This window comes from Anser cygnoides, chromosome 22 (assembly GCF_040182565.1).
Source record: "Anser cygnoides isolate HZ-2024a breed goose chromosome 22, Taihu_goose_T2T_genome, whole genome shotgun sequence".
NCBI classification, from domain to species: Eukaryota; Metazoa; Chordata; class Aves; order Anseriformes; family Anatidae; genus Anser; species Anser cygnoides.
The window spans coordinates 5,404,700-5,428,109 of NC_089894.1; the positions used below are offsets into that span (position 1 = coordinate 5,404,700).

Sequence of the window (23,410 nt, forward strand, 5' to 3'; positions counted from 1 at the left end):
AGGCCTCAGCACCATTTGCAGCTCATGTACACGACGAGCGTCTCATTCTGCTTCCATTACCCATGAAATGAAACATGAAATCTTGAGTTATGTAGACCCCGCGCGTGGTTTATAAGGTCTGCTTCAATGTTAACAGAGAATTAAAATGACCTTTTATAATACTAGATCCTCTCTTTTTCCTCTCGGAGAATATAAAATAACAGCAAATATATTATTTAGCTATTTGCTTAAACTTTCTAATGGATAAGGAATCTAATCTTTAAAGGTGAGGGCAGGGTTTGCATAAACGCCTCTCAGTGAGGTCTGTGAGAGCACAGAGAGCAGTGGTTATCTCAGGAAGCGTCCTGCGTCTGGCAGCTGGTCCTCTTGGGATGCTTCTGGCAGAGATGTGAGCGCACAGCAGCCCTGCCTGCGCCACGCAGGGGAAAAGCACAAACCAGGGGCACGGGAAAGTCATAAAAGCTGACTTAAACGTTTCTTAACATTGAAATACATTCATGTTTACTTCTGTCCTGTGCTGTCCCTGGAGGAGGACGGAGAGGTCTCACGAGCAGGGCGAGCATGATGCTCGGAGGGTCTGCAAAACCTCAGCGAGACCCTGGGAGACCACGCTCGGGAAGAAGCACAGCAGAAGCTTTTTAAGAATACCTCTTGCTCCGCCCAAGGGAAAGAATTGATACCAAAATGACTCAAGAAGAAGTATGATGTTAAAGGCAACATGCTGCAACACAGGGAAGGGAAGCTCTAATTAGATCTGCTGTAGTGTGCTTGCTTTTCCACAAGCCCTGCAATGTGTTGCAGTACAGCAAAAATTTGTTCTTTTTTTCACTTTCGTTATTGGGTTGGTGTTCTCTGAATTAGATACAACTCTTCCTATGAATCATTCCAAAGAGAGAGATGAAACAAAGATACCTCAGATAAAACCCCAAACTTTGTGTTATCCTAATATTGCTTGACTGTTTCTTGATAGCTTAGGCCAGATACCTAGCCAAAAATGATGTCATTAATTCTGAAGCAAATTTATTAGTACAGCTGAAAGGAAACTGAATTTGGGGTAAATGGAGAGGACTTTACCTTGCAACAGCACACTCTGACATCAGCCACAGCAAGCTGAGCCCATTGACTCAGCTGGGAGCAGCAGCTCCCTCCCACTCTCCATTTTTCCCCCAAAAGACCCAATCCTCAAAGCCCACTGGGCATCTGGGCTGCCAAATAGCACTTCCAAGTCAGGTTGCCTTCTGTCTGTTAGTCAAAAGTTCATTGAAGCTGAATTGTCTTCCACTAGTTGTGTGCCATTTCCTTGGAAGAATCGCATCAGCAGTACGCAAATGTTATTTTGAGGACTTTTACTTTTTTTCTCTTGTATCTGCAATCGCTCTGTCTTATTGCACGGAATAAACCTCACCACTGAGGGGAAGCTTTCAAGAGTTTAATATTATATTTTATAAGCTCATTTCATCTTGCATATTTTTTTGATGTACTGAAGCATATTCTCTAGAAAAATGACTTCTCGTTTCTCTGGCCATAGGCCTCTTTAATTATTCCTTAGTTCTAAATCAGAAGGATAAATCTCAGTTCATCGGCAGGGTGGTTGCACCGACAGTTACAAGAACCAGCCACGGTAAAGCCCGAAATGGATGTGGTGTTTCACGTTAGCCACCGCTCGTAGCATGCGAGTCTCTTCGGATGTGGCTGTAGAGGATGATGATGATGAAGGTAGGAAAGAGCCTGGCTTGGGCTGCCGAGGAGGAACTCCCCAGTCCTCGTAGGAGCAGCAGTAAATCAGGCAGTTAGCCATCCCCGTGCTCTTCTCTGGCAGCGCAGACCACTTAACATCTGGGCTTCGCTTGTCTCTTAATCGCCATTTCACAGACAGGATAGAGGCTGAAATGCAGACTCCCTAGATAAATAAAACAATAAAAAATGCCAGCTGGCATGCTGTTCTCCCCAGGAGATGGAACAACTGTTCTTCCAGGGAGCCGCACGCCTACGGCAGTGCCTCGAAAAGCGCGCAGTTGTTGCTCGCTGCAGAAGCTCCTTGCTGCCCACTGGGGCACGAGGAACACCTCGGAGCAGTGTCCTGACGTGGAGCAAAGTCAGGAGAAGGTCTCCTCCTGATTCACAGTAAAAGACTGGCTACCGTGTTTGTATAGACCTGAGTTACTGGATGAGGAACGACTGGATAGACCTGAAGTCTTCTAACCAAGATCCACATCCTAGAACTAATGCAACTTTTAAAGATTTTCAGTTCTGTGCCTTAGAAAAGCTTTTTAATTACACAAGTCAGTAAGTGCTGGCACAGTTACGTTCCTCAGAAACCGTCCAAATCCCAACATGGCTAACCATCCTTTTAGCTGCTAGCTGGTGTGATCGGAGGCCAGAAACCACTGTGAAGGGACGTCCGTCTCCCAAATCAGGCTCTGCGTTAACAACTGGGGGGAGCAGTTGTCCCTAATACAGGCTCCAAAAACCTGGCTTCATGTTGAAAACCATTTCCTATATTTAAGAAGGAAAATCCTACAGCCCAGAAGTAAGCTGTAAGGAAAGGATGGGCCTGATGCGTATGAGACACTTGGCTCTTTATCTAATAACTGTGGCTTTTATGTAGGAGATGAAATATCACCAAATTCCATTCATCTGAAGCTATGCTAAAAGCAATTATTGAGGACTTAAAAAGGAGGAGGAAAAAAAAGAAAAAAGACGAACAACAAAAAACCCTTAAAAGCGGCCTTTTCAGAACAACAAAAAAACTAAAACTGTCAATATGGCAAAGTAAAAACTATAGCAATGCTGGGTTTTAGCGTCTGTTTTACAGAAAGCAGTGTGTCGAGCAGGGAGATGCTGTGCTTGATTAGACCAGCTGATACCGTTTGGAAAACTGGGCTTGACAACCTGTGCATCTCTTAAGAGTTTTCTCTTGAAGTTTTAGGTGATCACTACGATTAATGATTTAAAACTGCACATGAGTTACGAAGCTGACACTAGCTGACACTTCTGTAACAGTCAACCAAAACCGGTCCTAAGAATGTTGTGAGTCAAGTACGATTTGGGCGATACAGATTGCGTAAGGCATATGTTATGTGCCTCTTGAGAATAACAATTTGGCATTTAAAATCCTCTACAATTAGCAGGAGGCTCTATACTGTTAGTATTGCAAGTCTCAGTTCTTGGCCATGCAGCATGTTTATAGTGTAGGATTTTCTCAGCGTGCACAAGATGGGCTTGTATGAAGGTGTTTTCCTGGAGACTGCAAGTCAAAAATAATTGCTAATAACCTATATATACACCATATATATAGATATGGTATATACCGTATATACCATATATACCATGTATATACCATAATAACCATATAATAACCAGCTTAGTGGAGGACTTGTTAGTGTTAGGTCAGAGGTTGGACTAGGTGATCTTGGAGGTCTCTTCCAATTTGGATGATTCCGTGATGCTGTATATTATAACACTGATTCTCTATTCGAGGAGAAATGTGAGTTTTCAAAGGAAAAGTTGATTTTTTTGTTGTTGTTGATGAATAATTGGAGAGAAAATGATTGTTGGTTTTAAGTCATTACATAAAATGGAAAAAGGAGCTTTTATCAGTGTTGCTACATCGAATGATCTTGTATAAAGAAATGAAATTACCAGGAAGAGGAGTGTTTCTGGCTATCCTTGATGGCTCTGTACTTGGTAGAACAAATATGGGACTGGCACAGGGCTGAATACAGGATTTGGAGGGCGGAAGTGCTGTTCTTTGGCAGCTGCTGTCCGTACGTATGTAAGAGTAGAAGGAGTTGGTGGTGAAGCACACGCACAGTTGTGCTCGCTGCAGGTGCTCCGATCCCCTTGCATCACCTCCGAGTGGGGGTAGTTTTATTTTTCTTCCCTTTTCTTTTCGTTCTCCTGCCTGCCCCCAAGGAACAGGAGCAGCTTCAACGGGGTAACTTGAACCGCATTCATGAGAATGTTTAGCAGAATTTGGTAAAGGAAAAGCTTGATGCCTTCACAAAGAAACAGTGGTTCTTTCAGCCAGCAAGTTTGTTTATTGTATGCGCTGGAGCCTTGGCGCAGCAAAAGTGCTGAGCCGCGTGTGTAAGGCATTAATAACTCCCATTCAAGTGTGGAAGATATGCCTGGGAAGTATGATAATCCTTAACTCAATTTAATGGTCTGCATAAGCTTAATGCAGTGTCATTTACAAATATAAAAGAAAAGCATTCAGACTTTGATTATTTTTTATATAAAAAAAGTCTCCTTTGCCTGAGTATTCCCTTTCTCAGCTCTCTCAGGATCAACCAGGGTTGTTCCCGGTGTGGTTTTTCAGCACATCCGAAATGTACAAGTCAGTCTGAGTCCAGGCCAGCTGGTTTTTGTCTTGTTTGACAAGCGACTGAAGTGAAAAGGGCCTTTTACTTGGAAAGGAAGGATTATGTGCTCAGGCCCTGCCTTGCGATAGCACAGGCCGCACAAAGGTGTGGAGGATGAAGGCCGAGCTGCTCCCGGGCGAGCTCGGCCTGCTGGGGTTTTCTCCCTGTCCCAATACCCTCAAGATATGTCGGGTTTCACAGAATCACAGAATGTCAGGGATTGGAAGGGACATTGAAAGATCCTCTAGTCCAATCCCCCTGCTGGAGCAGGAACACCTAGATCAGGTCACACAGGAATGTATCCAGGCGGGTTTCGAATGTCTCCACAGAAGGAGACTCCACAGCCCCCCTGGGCAGCCTGTTCCAGTGCTCTGTCACCCTCACTGTAAAAAAGTTTTTCTCATATTTAAGCGGAACCTCCTATGTTCCAGCGTGCACCCATTGCACCTTGTCCTGTCATTGGGTGTCACTGAGAAGAGCCTGGCTCCATCCTCCTGACAGTCACCCTTTACATATTTATAAACATTAAAAAGGTCACCCCTCAGTCTCCTCTCCTCCAGGCTAAAGAGACCCAGCTCCCTCAGCCTTTCTCATAAGGGAGGTGCTCCACTCCCTTAATCATCCTCGTGGCTCTGCGCTGCACTCTCTCAAGCAGTTCCCTGTCCTTCTTGAACTGAGGGGCCCAGAACTGGATGCAATATTCCAGATGTGGTCTCACCAGGGCAGAGTAGAGGGGGAGGAGAACCTCTCTTGACCTAGATTTTGCCTTTGGGGTTGCCTCGGGTTTGCCTTTGGCTCCTGTGGTAGTATCTGCTATTCCACTATAGCCACCCTGGCTCATTTACACTGCAAAAAGTGGGCATAAAGGGCACGTTTTCATCCCAAAGACATGTTCTGCTGGCCTGTGGTGCCTTAGTACAAGTGGGATTGAACCTGCAAGTGGCTTGCGGTGGGTTCGGTGCTTACAGCACGTTGCTGGTGTCTGCTCCAAATCCACGTCTTTTAAATGCAATGCTTCAGCTCCAATTGCTGCCCCACGGTGAGCATCTAATCAACCTTACAGGGGTAAAAGGGCACTAAGGACTTCTAAAACCGGACTCTGATACTTAAGCTCCTTGTTTTTTATCACTCCTGTTGTTTACCTTTTGTCCTCTCTGTCTGTCTCTTTTATTTTATTTGTTCTTAAAATCTGTAAGTAAAGTTACAAGAGTTATAATCTATAAATAGAATTACAAATAATAGAGTATTATTTTAAGAACAGCATTTAAAATCGCTGCCCCTTCTCTCTACCCCGTTACAGTCTCTCAATCTTAGTTTTCGACTGCAGCAAGATCTGTAAAGACAGGCACGTGGTAATTAGGGATTGTGTGGAAAAAATATTTCTCTTCACTTAGAAATATTCTGCCTTTCGGTTTTGTTCACTTGGTGCACCTTGTGTGACAAGGAGGAAGGATTCAAAGTCCGGTGCTGAGCACTGCTCTAGAGAGCGATATTTACTCACTTCACAGCAAAGAATTCACATCAGCTTCACAGGCAGTCTTTGAAGAAGTCATTCAATTAATTATTTCAATTTAAAATAATAATCCTGTTCTGGTAAGCGACTAAATACCAAAGTGAATGAAATGTAAGTTGCAGTTGTTTCATTTATCATTCACTTATTCCCACTGAGACCTTCTTTCTGCTACAAAACCATAATGAACTTATCAAAAAGGAAAAAAACAAAAGGGATCAGATACAGAGTGCTGAACAGCTGAGTACTGAGCAGAGCGATTGCCTTTGGTAAATGCTTATTGGGAATTTTGGAAGTGGTTATCAGAACAAGGACAGACCTGCTGATCTGCAAAGACTTGTTTATTTCTAAGTTTTCTGGTTATAAATGCGCATGGTATTCCCTTGCAGTGGAGTTCTCATTCCTTCATTTTATAATATTCTGTAAATTACTTGGCTGAAAAGTGCTATGACATGGCAAAACACTTTCTGAATTGTAGGTAAATTCATGTGCAAGTGTTCTGATTTTGTTTTGTTTAAAGCACGTTTTCTCCTGTCTTCCAATCATCACGTATCACTGTATAAAAAAGCAATTACTGTTTCTTGTACTGATTAATGCAGCTTGGTGGCAAATGTAACGCGAGACGTTCCCCTCTGATACGGTCCGGAGGCATTTCTCATCAATCTGCAAGATTCCCTTTTCTATTTCTTCTATACTGAGATTTGATTTTGAAAATATTTGTAGTCATTGAGAAAAAGCGTTACGTCAAGAACAGATATGTGAAACGATCACTATGAATGTCACATCTTGATAGGAAATGCCGTAGGTGAGGTCATGCTCGAGGCCAAGGGATTGGGAGCTAAATACCTGCAAAATCAGTTTGTACCCAGTGCTTCTCACCCGTTTGTTGGGTTTCCACGTAATGCCCTGGGGGTCGCTGCCCGTAGCCGTGTCCCGCAGCAGCAGCCCGGCCACCCGGAGGTGTGCGCCCAGCTGGCAGGTGGACAATCCATCTGCAGTGCTTGGGCTGAAAAATGGAAGAAAAAATCCCTTGCGCTGTGTTATATGCCAGTTTCCAAGAGGGAGAGATAAAGTTTCTAGCTGCCATTTCTCTTCCAACTGTACTTATTCATGTAGTGATGGCACCTTCAGCAGAGACCGATAAATTATGCCTGGTTAATCTAACATTGTACAGAAAACTAAATTCTCCCATGAGCAAATAACTTTGGAATAGTAAAGGCGTCTTCTTTAGTTCAGATAACATTTTTCTCATTTACTTGTGTGTTTTTGCTGGTCTGTTGAAGGTTTAATTTTTCCTCCACTAATTCTGGCTTTATGAACACCTAGATGCTAATATCCAAATTAAGTAGCTCTAAAATAATTGAAGGGTTTTGGACTGTGTCATAAAATGCATTATTGAGTCGTCTTTTATGTAGTAGGAAATGCTGACTATCTTTGTCAAAGTTTGTACATGTGCAATTGAGTAAGTTATGTGATTGGGTGAGCTTGGCTCAAATATAAGCATCTCCATTTGTCTTTTTTGTTTACGAACCTCAACAGGAGACCAAACCAGAGCAAACCCCAATGGGGCATGAGAAAATGTTACCAAAACACTTCTTTATTCCCGGCTATGGGAAATTAGACTTGCCTCATCTCAGCGCCATTGACTAAATGTAGATATAACTGTGTATGTTTGGCTTAAAAAAAAGGAAAAATGAGTGGGGCAGAAGATGGGATCTCAAAGCTGGGTGTGATGTAGTCCTTCGCTTTCTCGTGCAGCCACCAGCTCGGCCCACCTGGAGGACCTGGCGTACCTGGACGAGCAGAGACACACTCCCCTGCGGACGTCCCTCCGCATGCCGCGGCAGAGCGTGGCCGGCGCCCGCACGCAGCAGGACCTGCGAGGTAGGAGCGGGCTGGGGGCTCGTGGCCTCCATGGGGGATCTGGGGGGGATCTCATGTTGCTGCCGCTGGATTCAATGGTTTGCAAGCGAAAATGTTGGAGTGGGGCTCTCCCGCAGTGTCTTCTTTGTCGGCGTGGCCAAATTGGGAAGAAAAATGTGTAATGAACTAAGTACTTGTGCCTTGTGTCTGGCAGTGGTTGGCTGGATGCTGCCTTGCTGTTCCTAAAACAGTGCCACGATCAGTGAAGTGCCACTGGAGGGAAGTTTTGGGGTTGTTTTTCTGGGCTGAGTAGATGTCTGGTTTGCCAGATACACGCTTCGTGTAGCCTTGCTGTAAAGATGCATTCCCCCATCACCGTCCTGCAAACACTGATGACAGAGGTCCATCCCCCCTCCCATCCCCCCCCGACATTCTCTAATTGTCCTTTTTGGAAGAGCATGTGCTTTAATTTTGGAGCCCCAAACCGTGTTTCAGTTGGATTATGGAGGAATTGTTTCACTGAGTTGGCCCAAATTGTGAGCAGCCTCACTTTTGGGCAATACAAATACAAATCGATAAATTTTACTCTAAAGACAACGTGCAGCATCGCAGCCCCACACCTCCTTCCAGAGGCGTCCTGGGGCTGGGATGCTGTTGGCTGTGCCTACAGACAGCCTGGCACTGCTAAGGGGGGGGCAGGGTAAGTGCATCCCCCAATCTGTGTTACCCTATGCATTTAATGCTATATCACATATGGGGATTCCTGCAAAATGTCCCCAGATTCCTCTCTCTGATTGCTTCCCTAACAGTGCTCCCTGTCACTGAGCACTGGGGCTAATTCAGAGCTTTGATAGTTTTTGAGAAATGAGAAAGCTTGATGGACTACTTCTTTTTTTTTTTATTATTTTGGAACAAAAGCACAAGCTGTGGCCCCCTTTGCAACTTGTGGCGTGCCCGTGCAGTGGGAGCCCAGCGCAGTGCGTGGAGCCACCACCCCAAAGCACCCCTGCTATGGCTGCTCACAATGCTGCCATTCAGGCGGTCCTCTCGCTGCTGAAAGGCCTTTTGAGAGGGGAAAGTTTTGCGGTTCTTCCTGGCAAATTCCACAGAAAGACGTTAGCAATGAGAAGAAGCACCAGGGCTGACATTTTGGGATTTTATTTCCAGTCAGATCTGGCACTGCCATAGCACTGTATGTCCTTGAGGCTTCATCCCACCGCACAGCTTCCATCCCCCGTTTAATCTGAGCACTGCCGTTGGTTTTTGTCCTCGAACAATTGTTCTGGTAACGGTGATGGCTCTGCATGTGCAGCAAATCACCAGGTTAAGGCCTCATCCCCATCAGTAAATGGCCAAGAGAGCTCAGGGCTCCTCTCTCAGACCCCCTTGGCTTCTGGTGGTCTGAGGATTGAAACTGTAAATCCTATTCCTGGCTCTTTTGGGAGAATTTTGGGTTGCAGCTGTGCCTGGGAGGCAGGGAGAGCAGTTTCTGTTGGCAGTCTGTGCAGCTCCCCCTTTCTTTGGGTCTCCTTTGGGAACGCGGCCGCTGTCCTCGGGCAAGGACATGGGAGGCAGCAGGCTGGGTTTAGCTCAGCAGCACCGCAGGCAGCACCTGGGGTAGAGTTGGGATTTCTACAAAGCACACAAGCCCCTGACTGCAAGAAAAAAATGTATCTTTTTGTTGGCTTTTTTTTTTTTTTTGGTCGTTTTGGATTGCAGTCTGTAATGAAATCACATTGGCTGGTGAGGCAGTTATAAAAATGTATTAGCAGGCAGTAAGTGAAGAAAGCAAACTTTGACAGACAAAATTTCCATATGTTCGAGCAGAAGAGCTTGCCAAGCCTTCGTAATTTGCAGTGATTGCATCCAAAACATTAAAGTTTATTGTAGGAACAGAATCAAATTGTTTTCCAGACACACTTTTGAAAAACATGTAGCACTACATATTTTCTTTCTTCTTTTCTTAATGTTTTTTTTTTTCCCCCCTTTTTTTGCTAAGGTTGCATGAGAATAGCAGCAGCGTGTCAGGTTTTTGGAACTTGTTGCTGATTCTAGTTGAGGAGCTGTGCTATTTTTAAAAAGAGGTGGGGAGGGGAGAGAAGAGGATGTAAAAAAAATCAAGCCATCACTATTTGGAAATATTTTCATTTCAATGAATATCTGTGCCCCACCCACCCAATCCTCAGTGGTCCAGATATTATTGTGAAATTGCATTGATCTGGGCTGTTATAATCACCAGTGCTTTGTTCCAACTGGAAATGCTAAACTTGGGCTTAACTTCAATATCTCTAGACTTGGCACTCTGCTGAAATAATGAAGCAATTACTGGCCCAGGATCTGGCGACATAGATTACAGCCCACTTATTTTGTTCCTGGTGTTTAAGAATCCCAGTGCAGAGCAATTAAATGGGGGACCGTCCTGCCTATTTGTGCCCGTTAAATCAGTTATTTTAACCAGGTGAGGAACTTCGCGGTGTAATCCCAAAGGCTATAAGAGCATTACAAGCACTTGTACCGGTGGCAGGTTTTTAATAGGATGGCGAATGCTCTTCTCGGTTTTACTATTTCGAGCCAGCGGAATCTGAAGCCGTTCTGGGTTATTGTAACCTGAAGTACAAGATACTTATGATGTACCTTGGAGCAGAAGCCAGATGGCAACCAAATTACATGGTATTAGCACATCCCAACTGTTGCCATCAGGATTTATTTATTTTTTCCTCCAACAGGAAAGTGTCTGTGCTGATGCAGTGGGAGAAGAATCTTGTTGGGTAGGGGAGGAGAGGCTGGTGAAAGTGTTCAAACCCAACCACTACAATGGAAAAGGACTGTTGACTAATATAGGCCATATGGCAATAGCATGTTTTCCTTAAAATTTCTTTTATAATTTTCTGTGTTTTTTTATTTTTTTTTTTTTTCCCCCGTCTTGGTGTCTATTGAATGCTGTAGCCTTTTGGGTATGTTAAAAAATAGTTTAGCCTTTTCAGGCATGCAGTCCGTGAAAAATAGGTACTGCTTTCATGGTGATGGATGTAGACACTTAAGATGGCACTTGAAAGAAGCTGCAGTCTAAAGCAAGGAAAGGAAATAAACATTCAACTAATTTATGGGTTCCTATTTAATGAAGGGCACGGTAGATGCTGATTGATACTGTGTTATTCAGAACCGCATTTCATTGTAATAAATAGTGAAGCGCTTCTTGCCTGGGCTTCCTCTCCACATATTGGCAATACCCACGCTATGCATCTTCGTCCGGTATGGGCTTTCTTTGGACAGCAAGATACATCTTCCACTGGGGAAAGTAAAATGGCAACAGAAACGCTTCTAGAGCAAAATATCAAAGAAGTAATGAGCTGTGGATGCTGAGAACAAATCCTGTTTAAAGAGAGGAGAGTCTGTAAAAAGACATGATTTCTGAACAGGCAGTTAAGATTCTTTCAACAAGCTAAGCTAAGTAAAAATTCACGTGGTGTAGCAGAGAATGACCTGCGTGTTAAAGCAGGACGGGCCTTTGTCTGACTTTGTCCCTGCTCGTCTTCAGCCCAGTGGCTTCTTTAAATCGTGCCCATAATACAGCCAGCTTCACTGGGATTTAATTGATGCTTTCAAATGCAAAAAAGAGCCAGGACAGGTATGGTAGACAGCGTTTGAGCTTGGGGTTAGAATATATTGTTCGGGCTGTACCAAAGCTTGCACAGCATTTCATCAGCTATTATGCTGGTGAGGAAATTCCACGCTGCCCTACTCTACACACCAATATCTATAGGAGTAGGGGTTTAATTTACCTTAACATATTATCTGAAGTTCTGGGTATTTCTGTGGTACTCTGGCTTAAGTTGTATTAAAATCTTTGATTAAAAATGAATATAGACCCTAGTAAGTGTTTGACAAAATTTTAGGGATGGAAAGGCAGCTTATTCACAAATGCTGAAGTCAAGTGCCTCAATACAGTTTGTCTAAAATGTGTGCACACATCCTCACCCAATAGTTCTGAACCTTCTTGTCCTCTCTTACAGAGTCCTTTCCATGGGTTTATCCTTTACTCAACTTCAACCCCAAATGCTGAAGTTGCAGTGCAGCCTCCTCTCTCTGTATTTTTTTCCCTCGTGATGCGTGACATGTTTCTTTACCAGTCTTTACTTTGTTCATTCCTTTGTTAGAAGCCGAGCTTTTAAGATGAAAGACTTGTTTATTCTTTTGCAAAGTGGAGCCAGTCGAGGTCGCGGTTGGGAGCTCAGCAGAGCCCCACGTTTCATCCCCTGGGAGCTGCACAGCCCGAAAGTAGCACGGCCACGTGCCTCTGCCTCGTCCTCTGCCTGGGGACCGCCGGCTGCTGAGGCTCGTAAAATAAATAGTAACAGGGGAGGGTTTTGGAGTGGTTCAGCAGACAGCATCGGGAATTAATGAGGATCTGGCGCATAGCTTGCAATTAGTCAATGGCAGTTTTAAATAATTCATAACCCTTTTAGACGATCCAGCTAGGAAAATGTTGATGCTGCTTTCTTCTTTCAAAGCAAATGCGATGGCTTGAAGGTGCGGTTTGAAGCAGGTATTTGCAGGGCAGCAGCTTAAAAGAATATGCACGGCAGCACTGAGAGCCGCTAACCCTGCTCCACGGTTCAGCTCAGCACAGTCGAACAAAATATCTGGGTCTTCTCCTAGCATGTGGCCTTGATTTTGGTGGCTGGTGGCACAAGAAACGTATTCTCAGCACTGATGTCCAAAGGAACCTGGTGCTGAGTGTTTAGTTAATGGCAAGAGGCTTACCAACATCCCTGCCTTCGGTCAGCCCCGCGATTGCGAAGCCTGGGAGCGATAAAGGTCTCGCCAGGCTGCCAGAAGAAGGCGTTTGCTCGGTGGTGTTGGTAGGTCTGCAGGGGCAGGAAGGTTGGATGTTGGCAGATGAGTGGGCGTGTCTCTTCTCCGGGTTTTGTTAAGCCTATTTTAGGACTGCATATACCAGGTGACAACCAAGGTGTATATATGCGTGTCCAGTCTTTAGGATACCCTTTGTCTGCTTGGGGTGTAGTGGTTGAAGGTGTAGTCGTCACACAGCCTCATACCCATTCTCACCTCTGGAAAGAAATGAAGATTTGAATCTGTCTCCACCGTTTACAGCAGGAGCATATTGGATCCCACAGCTTACATATTTACTCAGTCTTGTCTTTATATTACCCCTGGGACCGTTTGGTACCTGTTAGACATCTGGCTTGCACTAGCGTGGGCCTCCTCTGCAGCCTTTCAGAAGAAATTACCATGTATTTTCACTCTCTAACACAACACATCACATATACACACGCACAAGTGAGGTAAAGCTACAGCTTACCAAGCACAAGTCTTAGCTCGATGTTTTCCAAATGGAAACTCGATTATTATTTTTATTTCATTTTCTATATATAGCATCAGTGGTGTAACGTGACCGAAAATCTCTCCCATCAGAGGCGATGCTGAAACACGTCGTTTACATCAGCCAGCCCCCTTCACCTGCTGGTCCTGGCCCCGTGCAGCGTGCCATTGCCTGTGTGCATCGTGCCGTTACCCCTGCATCGTGCCATTGCTCCTGCATCGTGCCGTTGCTCCTGCATCGTGCCACCCCCTGGCATCGAGCCCCCCAGCCCGGAGCTGGGGCAGAGACACGGGCCCCCGCCAGCTGCAGCCACCCGCTGGCTCGTCCCCTCCCAGCACCAGCAGTTCCCTTCTCCAGCACCCTCCGTGCCAGCGCGTCCCGCCGAGCTCGCGTGACAGCCCCCAGCGAGGGAGGCGAACCGGAGCTCCCGCCTCTCCCAAGCCATCTCCACCCCAATACAAAAATCTCCGCGTTTCCTCACTGACGTGAACTTAAAGCACGCTCGTCGCCTGCAAGTGGGAATAAAAATACGGCTCCTGCCTGCAGCATTAAAAAAAGAAAAAGCAAATACTTAACAACTTAACCACAAGCTGTTTTCCATGAGGGGGTGGGTCGCAGGAGCGGGTGGGATGGGAGCGAGGGCGAGGTGTCGGGGTGCTGGGGCAGAGGCTGCAGGGTGCGAAGGCAGAGCCTCGCAGGATGGGCAGCAGGTCCTCTGCTGCTGCAGCGTGGGAGGAGGAAGGGGAGGGATGAGTCGGGGGATTCTCGAGGCAGCGGGTGCCTGGGTCATTCATAGCTTTCAGAGCAGAGCGTTGCACAGCCCGGGGGAGGATCTCACATCGGAGCACAAGGCTTGACGTAGAGCCCCAGGTTGGTCAAAAAACATGTGTTTGTAGTTACAGCAAGAGCTTGAGGTTGGTAGCACAGCTCTCACCTCTCCCCGTGTAGATAAAATATCCCGCTGCTGTACCACGATAGGTAATTTTCAATGAGTTCAGCCTTTGGAGCTCGTTTCTCGCTACAGGGGCGGGTGTGGGAGCGCTCTGCACCACGGAGTGCCTTCGGGACAGCCGGGGGCTCTGCGGGGGTTTGAACCTTTCCGTGCAGGAGGCGAGCTGCTGAAGGAATGCCCGACCTCAGCAGATGCTGAACGGTGCACGGGCTTTTCTTAAGTAGCTGGGGGCCCTAAAACTTCAAAGAAACCCAACGGTCCCAACTGGAAGCAGCTCGTGTAGGCGATGGGAGCGGGATTGTGCCAAGAGAGAACCCTCAGCAAAGCGAGTCCTTTACTTAAATCCTTCTGCGGCTCTGCTCGGGGGACTCCCCCTCTGCAGCTTCACGGGGTTTGGCTTAAAATAGGCTGTGAGGACATCTAGAAGTTGTATGGTGGGTCAGTTTATCTCAAAACAAATTGAATTCAGCTTCCTGAACCACAGCTCAAATCTGCCACATCTCATGGCATTGGCTTAAATCTCTGTATCGTACAAAAAGCAGCGCGGCTGGGAGGTGCTCAGGGCTCACACCCGGCTCTGAGGCTGAACTCATATCCTGCTCTTGCAGCTCCGGCCCCTTCGGTTAGCCTTGACTTGAGGGAATCCTGTCTCAAATAAAGAGTTTTCAGGTGAAGTTACTTGGTGGGCAGTCCTGATTCTCGCTGCCATTCAGGGGCTGTGGGGTGCGGGTGGTGGGAGCCCGAACCCCCCTTCCCAGCAGGTGCTGGTCCCCAGGATGAGGATCAGGATGAGGACAAGAGCCACATCAGTCACGCTGTGACACCATCCTCTCGCTGGGCAGCAATCTCCTGCTGTCTTTGTGGCCACTTTCTGAAAGCTTGTCATTAAGAAATTGTCTCAGCAATAAGGAAATGAAAATAAGCTGCTGCTGTGAAGAAGCAGCAACTGTCCGTGCCAGCACAAAGAGCTTCCAGCAGTTTGTGTTTTCAGGTTTCTGTGTACCACCTCCCAGTCACAGGTCTTCTAGGCAGAATGAGCCGTGTGAGTTAATCTTCCTAAGACCAGGTTTGCACCACATCTGTGTGTAGTTGTTACTCTTTGTAGGTGTATGTTCCCTAGATAGCTTGTGCCAAATGGAAAGAACGGCAGATACCGTCTCCCTCCACCCCCAAATGTTCCTGAAAAGGTTTCGAGGCTGCTTTGGTTTTAGGTTTACATTTTATTATAACCTAAAGGTGGAATAAATCCAAAACCGAGAGCTGAGCGTTTCAGTGGCAGGAAGCACACGGCAATCCCCACGAATCCCTGAAGTCTTCAGGGGAGGGGAAGACGTCTTCTAGGTAAGTTATGTTCCTGAGGAGTGACGCTGACCTGTCTGCTTTGAATGGCTTCACATTTTTGAACACGCCAGTAGCGCAGGCCAGGCTGCTGGCCAGCCGTGCCCGTCGGAGCATCCTTGTGCCTCCCTCGAGGCTCAGAAAGTGAGGCTGGAAGGGCAAAGGCAGGGGGACACAGCAAGCGTGCTCGTCCCCCTGAGTACGATGAAGAAATGCTTATTTTTTGTCTTTTGTTTTTTCCCTTGTTCTCACCATCAAGTAAAGCTCACAGAATATTTCTGTAGTGGCAAAAGTACGTGGTGCCGGGCAGTAGTACACAACATGGAGGCTTCTTGGGTTAGAAGTCAGGGTGGGGGACCAGCAAGATAGAAACAAAGCTTTTTAGTTCTGACTTGTGAAATTATTCTCTGAGGATTCAGAAATAACATTTCTGTGCTTTCTGTGAAATATCAACGACACACAGCATTTTCTGTGGTCAGTATTGTCTCATGTTGTAATTTGGGATATATTATAACGCCACCAGACGTAAAAGAAAGCAGTACAGTTGGGGTTTGAAGGATGATGCCTCTGTTTAGGTTCCTTAGCCCTAAGTCTGCTCTGCAGGGGGACCTGAGCAAACGTCCTTGGTGCCCGGGTGCCCCCAGGCCACACAGCCAGGTACACCTTGTCAGTTGTGTTTTCTGTAGGGGAACCAGGTCTTGGATTAAAGGAGAAGATGTGCAAATGTGAAAACTCTAGAAATGATCAAAAAGGCAGAGGTTTCCTGACCTCCGTCCTAATTGGGAGACAAGGGATCATTACTGTCAATGCCTTTCCCTCCGTTTTTTCGCTCTTTTGTAATTGATTCTCTGTACAAAAGGGAGCAGTTACTGCATTCGTTGCTGGTGTGGCAATAGCCTGCAGTGGGATATGGCATATCTTCTGTTAGAAACATGCTTCTGCCGATGTAATGAAGGTGGCATGGGATGTTGTAACCTTCCTGATGAGAAGCCGTTGGGAAGCTACCGGAAAAAGATGCTCATATATAGATTAACGTGAAGTCACAGCTCTCCATCTCACATATGTTTCATGTTTCAGTAAATTGTCATATATTTTATCTCCTGACATCATATAATTCCAGTTTTAGAGGCTGAGAGATGTATTCCCGCCTGGCACGGGCAGAAAAAGATGAAGAAAGGGGAGCTAGAGTAAGCAGACCTGCCGACTCGAGGGCTGCTGTCTCTGGCTGGCTTGATTTTCAGGAGGCTCTGGGAGCCTATAGCATCTCAGGAAACAAATGACAGTGTTAATTTCATAATGGGAACAAACTCCAGAAGCTGAAAAGTTGTTAGGTTAAAGCAAAATAGAGCAGAATGCTTTTTTGGTACTTACTGCATCTTTTAAGTAGAGAGGAAAAGGTTTCATATAAAGTGAAGCCAGTTGTAGCCCTCTTCTGTTGCCTTCATAGGAATTAATTAACCCACAAATGCTTCTGATTTTCCTTTGATTGCCAGGGGATTGCACTTGAATTTCTCCTCCCTCCCCCTTGTAGATGCTGAGGAGGTTTTCAGAAGATGAGCTTGCATATAAAAAGGGGAAAATGAACGCAGCGAGCTTCTACGTTTTAGGTGGTAGCACTGCACAAGTATGCGTGGCAGGTCGGGGGCAGGCATTTCTTGCACACCTTGTTATCTTCAGGGTGCCTGTAACACTGCTTAGGGTTTGCTTTTGCATCTCCCACGTGAAGCAAAATGCACTTACATATATCTAAATTGGGATAATGCACAGCCTAATTTCATCAGGCTCCTGCCCTGATATAAATCTTCCCTGCTGCCTGGGATGTGACAGGTAGATCTTCTGGGGCAGAGCTCGATGGGGCTACTGTAGGAGTAGGTGGAAGGGTTTTTCTGTATTAAGAGGTGCCATAATCAAATATTTGAAGCTGTGTTTCTATTTAGATTGAATTCTGCTGCTTTAATTTTTGCCAATTACCAGTGCTGCAGATGGTGAAGCCTGCCAGTAGAGCTTTAAAATCAGTCTGCATTTTTAAAGCATTTTCTGCATAAGGAGATTGAGTTAAATTTGGGATTTTCCTCGTGAAAAGATAAATGGTCTAATTGTCATACAGGAAAATTCTGGTTTCGTTTATAGATGGTGGAAGAGTTGAGATAACTTTGCTTAGGTTGACTGAACACTTGTAAGATTTTTGTGCTTGTTGTATTGAACAGGTGACGTTAGGCATGCAGTTCTGTGTCACAAGGGGACAGGGACAGCTGCCTTGCAGAGCTTTCTGCCCTGTGGCAGGGCCTTTAATTATGGTGACCTTGAACAAGAAATTTCATTTCTCCAGCTCCACTTTCCCCAATTGTAAACTACTTTCTCCTGTAAAATTCCCTGAACTCCTTTGATGGAAAATGCTGGGAAAGCGCCAATACTTTTAACAGCAAACCTGTGGGCAATAAACAAGCTTGTATTCTTTTCACCTTTTGCAATGAAAAGATTCCTAAGGAAGATTAAATAGTGGTTTCAGATCTATGGTTTTACTCTGGTAGCATTAACACTTACATTCTCTCCCTGTGTTTCTTTACAGTACGCTTTGCACCTTACCGACCTCCTGACATCTCTCTGAAACCACTGCTCTTTGAGGTTCCCAGCATCACCACCGAGTCCGTCTTCGTTGGCCGCGACTGGGTGTTTCACGAGATAGATGCTCAGCTGCAGAGCTCAAACGCCAGCGTTAACCGAGGAGTGGTGATCGTTGGCAACATAGGCTTTGGAAAGACTGCCATCATCTCCAGGCTGGTTGCGCTCAGCTGCCATGGCACACGTATGAGACAGATCGCTTCGGATAGCCCGCACGCCTCCCCAAAACGTAAGTTCAACAGCATGCACATCTTCCAAACTCAGAGACCTTTTCCATCAACTTTTCTAATGTTTTTGCTGCAAAGATCCCTTTCCTCTTCAGACCCAAGAACTCAGTTAAACCTTTGTTGCCAAGCAAAGGAAGCACCTGCCAGCATTGTACTACTTGTGTTCCAAATCTACATTTTGAAGAGTCAAAATAGTCTGTCTCTGCTTTCTCTGGCTTAGAAACATCACAGATTGTCTCTGATCAGGAAGGCTCCAGTTTTAATTGCTCCAATTATTTTATTAAAAATCCCTCCTGATGCATTCTCCTTCCTATACATTTGGTTTATCTCAGTTTGTCATGGCTTGAAAGTTTAGGGTAGGTCACAAGCCCGTGTGGGTTTGGCAGCCAGGCTTCCTCTGCCTCCTGTGGGTCCCATCCAATTCCCATCATTCTGCCCTGACATGTTTGCAGGTGGGGATGACAACATTTTAAAATCACTCTGCTCCCAGTAAGTGGATAAGACAGGACTAAAAATACTGAGTTAGATACCTAAAGGTATCTTTAAGGATCTAGGTCACTGTATCTCAGAGAAACTGTAGTTGAATCTATTTACTGGAATCCAGTGCTCTTAGCCATGTAGAAATATCTGAAATGTCACCGAATGTTGGCATGTTGAGTAGTGTCACTTGTCAGAGCTACAAGAACAATGTGTAGTGAAAGGCAGGGCTTGTTTCTATATTTTAACTGTAACTCTGCGGTGCACCAACTGCATGTCTCCCCAGCTTACTTAGAGGGATTGTGGAGATTAGCAGTCTACTGTACTTAACTGTTTCCAGACTAAAGGCTTGGATATCGAGAAAGCTCCCTGTACCTTTCATGCACAGAAGAAAAAGATCCTTGGTCACCTGTGTTTTAGTTCACGCTCTGATATGTCCATGAAGTTGAAAGTGGAATGATTCCTCAGTGTTAGTTCCTGGGATGGAGACCTTAGAATCCATCAACAGATCTGACTTCATTTCGTAAAGACTTGAAAAGTCCTAGTCTAGCTATAGAAGATAATAACTTTTTTACTAATTTCACATGCTGGAAAAGTCTACAATGCTTACTAAAATCTATGTTTAATAACAAATGCTAATTAGGTGACCTGACTATTCTACAGCAGTTGTGTTATCAGCATTAGCAAACTGGAATAAATACAGCCTCAAAGTTTTTATTCTTGGCTCAGAAAAAACAACACAGGTGAAGGTGGTGGTGTATGCTCAAAATCAAGAATGTGCATCATTGCTAGTACAGTCAGGATTTAATTATGTAGGCAGTAGTCATCCTCCTTTGCTGTTTATCATTAAATGGGTCATTGTTTCTGTTACGATTGCAAGTCAAACTCAAGGATGCATTGCTGCAATCTATCCGGGACAACCCTCTGCTAGTAGAGTCTGTTGCTTTTGAAGTGTTCCTAAAATAAAGAAATCAGTAATTAGGCATCATCAAGTACTGCATGTCTTGATGTCATTCAATAATACTCCGTTTGAGTACCTATGGGTGTAAAAATGAGTGGTTTGAAAATCTTAACCACAAAGGTCAGGTGAACGGACTATTGTACTGGTACAGCTGATTTCTGCTTTGCCAGACAAAAGAAATGCAATAGAAACGCAGTTAAATTTGACAGAGATGATTCCAGTATAATTCATTATTTGCTTGCAAGCCTTTTCCAGATCCTGGTGCTACTGCTGCTTCTCTCTCTCTGATAGCATTAATGGGCTCCAGATAGATATGTTAGCTGTGGCTCTCCATTTTTATATGTTATAAAATGGGCACATAATTCAGAAAAATTGTCTGTCTCCACTGAAGAAGGACTCTGAACTAAATTAACGAGCGATGGGTCATAACGAAGGAAGATCTATTGGCAGAACTGCAGAGCCCAGGGAGCATTGCACTAAAATACACCAAACTTGAAGACAGAGCGTGCTTTCAGGAACGCACAATTCATTCAATTTTTGTGATTAATTTAAATCAATGGAATTACTGTGGAGGAGATGAATAAGACAAGCTTAAAGCTTTATCTTAGCAGTCCTTCCCATGCTGCTTCCAAAAGAAAGTTCTTCAGGAGCCTCTGTCCTGACTGGCTGGTGTCATGTTGTTCCACTGCCTGAAGTCCTGAACAAATATTTGTGGAAAGTGTAACTGCCACAAATGAACTGCTAGAAAATGCCAGCTGTGTAGTAGGCAATAGTAACGTGGGTCGTGCTTGTCCCATAGCCATTCATAACCTCTTTCCTCGGGACAGATGTGGATGCAAACAGAGAGCTGCCCTTAACCCAGCCGCCGTCTGCTCACTCTTCGATCGCCAGCGGGAGCTGCCCCGGGACTCCTGAAATGCGCCGGCGCCAGGAAGAGGCCATGCGGAGACTCGCTTCACAGGTATGGAAACATTCGGGATTTATTTAGGCCTTGGAAACGTGTCGGTTTTAATGGACTCTCTTGGAAGGCCTTCTGTCTTGCATCGCTTTGTGCAATGGAAAATGTGCACATTCAAAAGCTTACTGAGAGAGCACAGAGGATAAATTTCTGGAACAAGTTTTATTACCCTAGGAAAGTTATTTCTGTAAAATGAAATTCCCATTATATCAGATACATGTGCTTTTAACTCTGAGAGTTTCTTTTCCAGCCATCATACTTTATCATTCCAACAGTGGAAGTGTTATGAGATGACACAGCTACCAGAACAATTGTTGTTTTTCTTCAGCAGTGAAAAGAAAATTGCCAAGCGACCAGTGTTTCGTTTTGAAAGGAGCAGGTAGCATACAGCAGGTGAAGGAGCAGGCTGTGAGCATTACTGCTGGGTGGTGCACTTAGATGTTTTTTGGGGGAAGTCTACAAACCAGATCACAGCCTTTTGAGCAATACACAGATCGTTTGCTGTTACAAGACTGGATTGTGTATAGCAGTATTGCTTACTGTTGGTAAGCTTTACAGCTTGAGCTTTATTGTATTACTAAGATTCAGTCCTACTTTTGTGATAGTGGGAAGGTGCCATTATATTGCTTTGAAATCCGAGGAGCTTGCTCTTCCTACGCACTTTGAGAGAACGTGAGCAGTTTATGCTTTCCTGTTGCCTTGCTCCTACTATGGAGAGGAAAATATCTAGCAATGTCTTTGTTCTAAATTACTGCCAGGACGTGTTTTGCTTGGCTTTTTGTACCAGATACTGTCTTGTCCTATCTGCTTTCTGCTGCACCCAGATGGCAAGGCAGAGAGCGTGTGATGGCTGTGTTAATAAATATTAAGACTTGATTTTCTTCTCTTCCACATGGAGCTCTTGAAAGGAATGCAGTGGCCAGGCCTGCTTCCATTCAGAACGCATTAGTCATCGTGCTCCTTGTAAATCTTCAGCATTACAGACTACCAGAAAGGCCAGTAAGCGTGCTATCTCTGCTTAAAATGCCTCATCTATCTCGACTTTCTTCCCCTGAGTGCTTCAGTAATCCTGCTGGATACGTAATTGATAAATGGATACAGTTTTAGCTTCAGTTTCCCCCTGAAAAAGGTAAGGGATACGGCTTTTTCAAGGAGCGCGTCACATCTGTGCAAGATGATGCACTGAAGCTTTTTTGCATCTCTGGTTACTGGACCAGTAAGAAAATAAGAAACAATCCTCATAGCCAAAAAGTAAGGTAAAAATGGGTTGTTACACCTACAATACCTGTGATACCTTGGCTGCACACCCCTTTAGGAAAGGCTTCTAAAGCCCCATTCATCCCATAGCCAAAAGTTTTTGTGAAACCAATCCCGTGTTTTGCTGTCAGAGCATAACAGATGAGTTAGGAAGATATACTACCTCTTGTGCGAGCAGCACGGTTACAGATTTTTGGTGGGATTGTTGATCTCCCAATAAATCTCAACTGCCATAAATGCAGACAGCTTCCAGAAATAGCTGTCACTGGCTTCCAAACATGAGGCCTTCCCGAAAAGATCAATGCCAAGGCTGATGAGTTGACCTTCGTGTTCTTGGAATCGCTTCTTTTACTCGAGTAGCTGACACAGCATGCAAAACTTCTAAAAAGCTTCACAATGTTTAGCAAACAGTTACGGGATGAGTCAGAGCAGCAGCGGCAGGGCTTGATTCAGCACTCAGAGACCTTGGGTCTATTCCCAGCTTTGCCGTTAGCCTTGCTGGGCTCCTTGGAGATCAGCATCTCATCCGCCTGCCTGTTTCCCTCCCTATTAATAGCAGAGTGATCCATGCAGCTAATGGTCCTTGGGTGTCTGACGCTGGAAGGATACGTAACGGGGTGGTGTTTGGTGTTCCCAGTTCAAATCAGCAGTTGTCTTCCAGGTATGTCGTTAATGAAGCCATGCACTGAAATTAAGCACGTGCTTAAATCCTGATTCAGAGTATCACTTCTTATCACAACGGGACCTTTTACTGGAAGCGTAGGAGCTTTTTGGTTTGGTTGGTTTTTTTTCAGCTCCATGTTCCTGCTGATGATACTTGATCAAAAGCAACAATTTGGTTTTATTGCATCAGACCCTTTTCCAGTACGGCATGTTACAAACAGTAAGCTTGATGGATTATCCAGCCTCAGGAAGGGAAATAAAGGCAAATAAAATGGGTTAGGATGTTTGTCAAATTGATAGCTGGAAGTCGTGTGCCTAGTGCACTCTTAGTAACCTCCTGAGTAGCACAACTCAGCATCGCCACTGATGAATACTTGCTGTCAACAGCAGATAAATTGATTTGCCTAGAAGAGCCGTGCCGTGTGATGTCCTCCTAGATAAAACAAACACTGACTATTCCAACCCAGCTGTGGTTTTTGAAGTCTCTGAGTGACATTGGGAGCAAAAGGATTACTGACCTGGCAACGTAATTGAAAATCCATTAAAATAACAGTTGGGAGCTCTTTGTGCTGCGTAGGATCGCCTCATTCGGAAACTCAATCACATGTCTGTAACTTGCTTTTGAGAAATCAGGGAAATTTGTTGTTCATTTGAGGCTTTGAAGGTGTTGAAATCTTAAAAAGAGCTACTACACTGAGTGGTCTTGGTAGACAGCAGTGAAGCTAGTCGGTTAAAATAATTTAGCTGCCTAATGTGAGTGTCTGATGCCACACGCTGCAGCACGCCTTCTGTGGGACAGTGTCAGAAAACCCTTACATGGGTAAACTAAAGGTTGCCCAAAGTCTAATCTAAAAAAGAAAAAGGAACATCCTTT

At 45.1% G+C, this 23,410-nt stretch overlaps 1 protein-coding gene across 27 annotated transcripts in view; it reads left to right on the forward strand.

The window, feature by feature from the left end:
- TANC2 (tetratricopeptide repeat, ankyrin repeat and coiled-coil containing 2) overlaps positions 1 to 23,410 on the forward strand; it is a 282,626-nt gene that overhangs the window by 194,281 nt on the left and 64,935 nt on the right. For all 27 annotated transcript variants that reach the window (XM_048046466.2, XM_048046465.2, XM_066981484.1 and 24 more), the window contains 3 exons: positions 7,633 to 7,758; positions 17,941 to 18,222; positions 20,486 to 20,619. In XM_048046466.2, the coding sequence (XP_047902423.1) occupies positions 7,633 to 7,758; positions 17,941 to 18,222; positions 20,486 to 20,619 (542 nt within the window). The remainder of the gene's footprint in view (positions 1 to 7,632; positions 7,759 to 17,940; positions 18,223 to 20,485; positions 20,620 to 23,410) is intronic.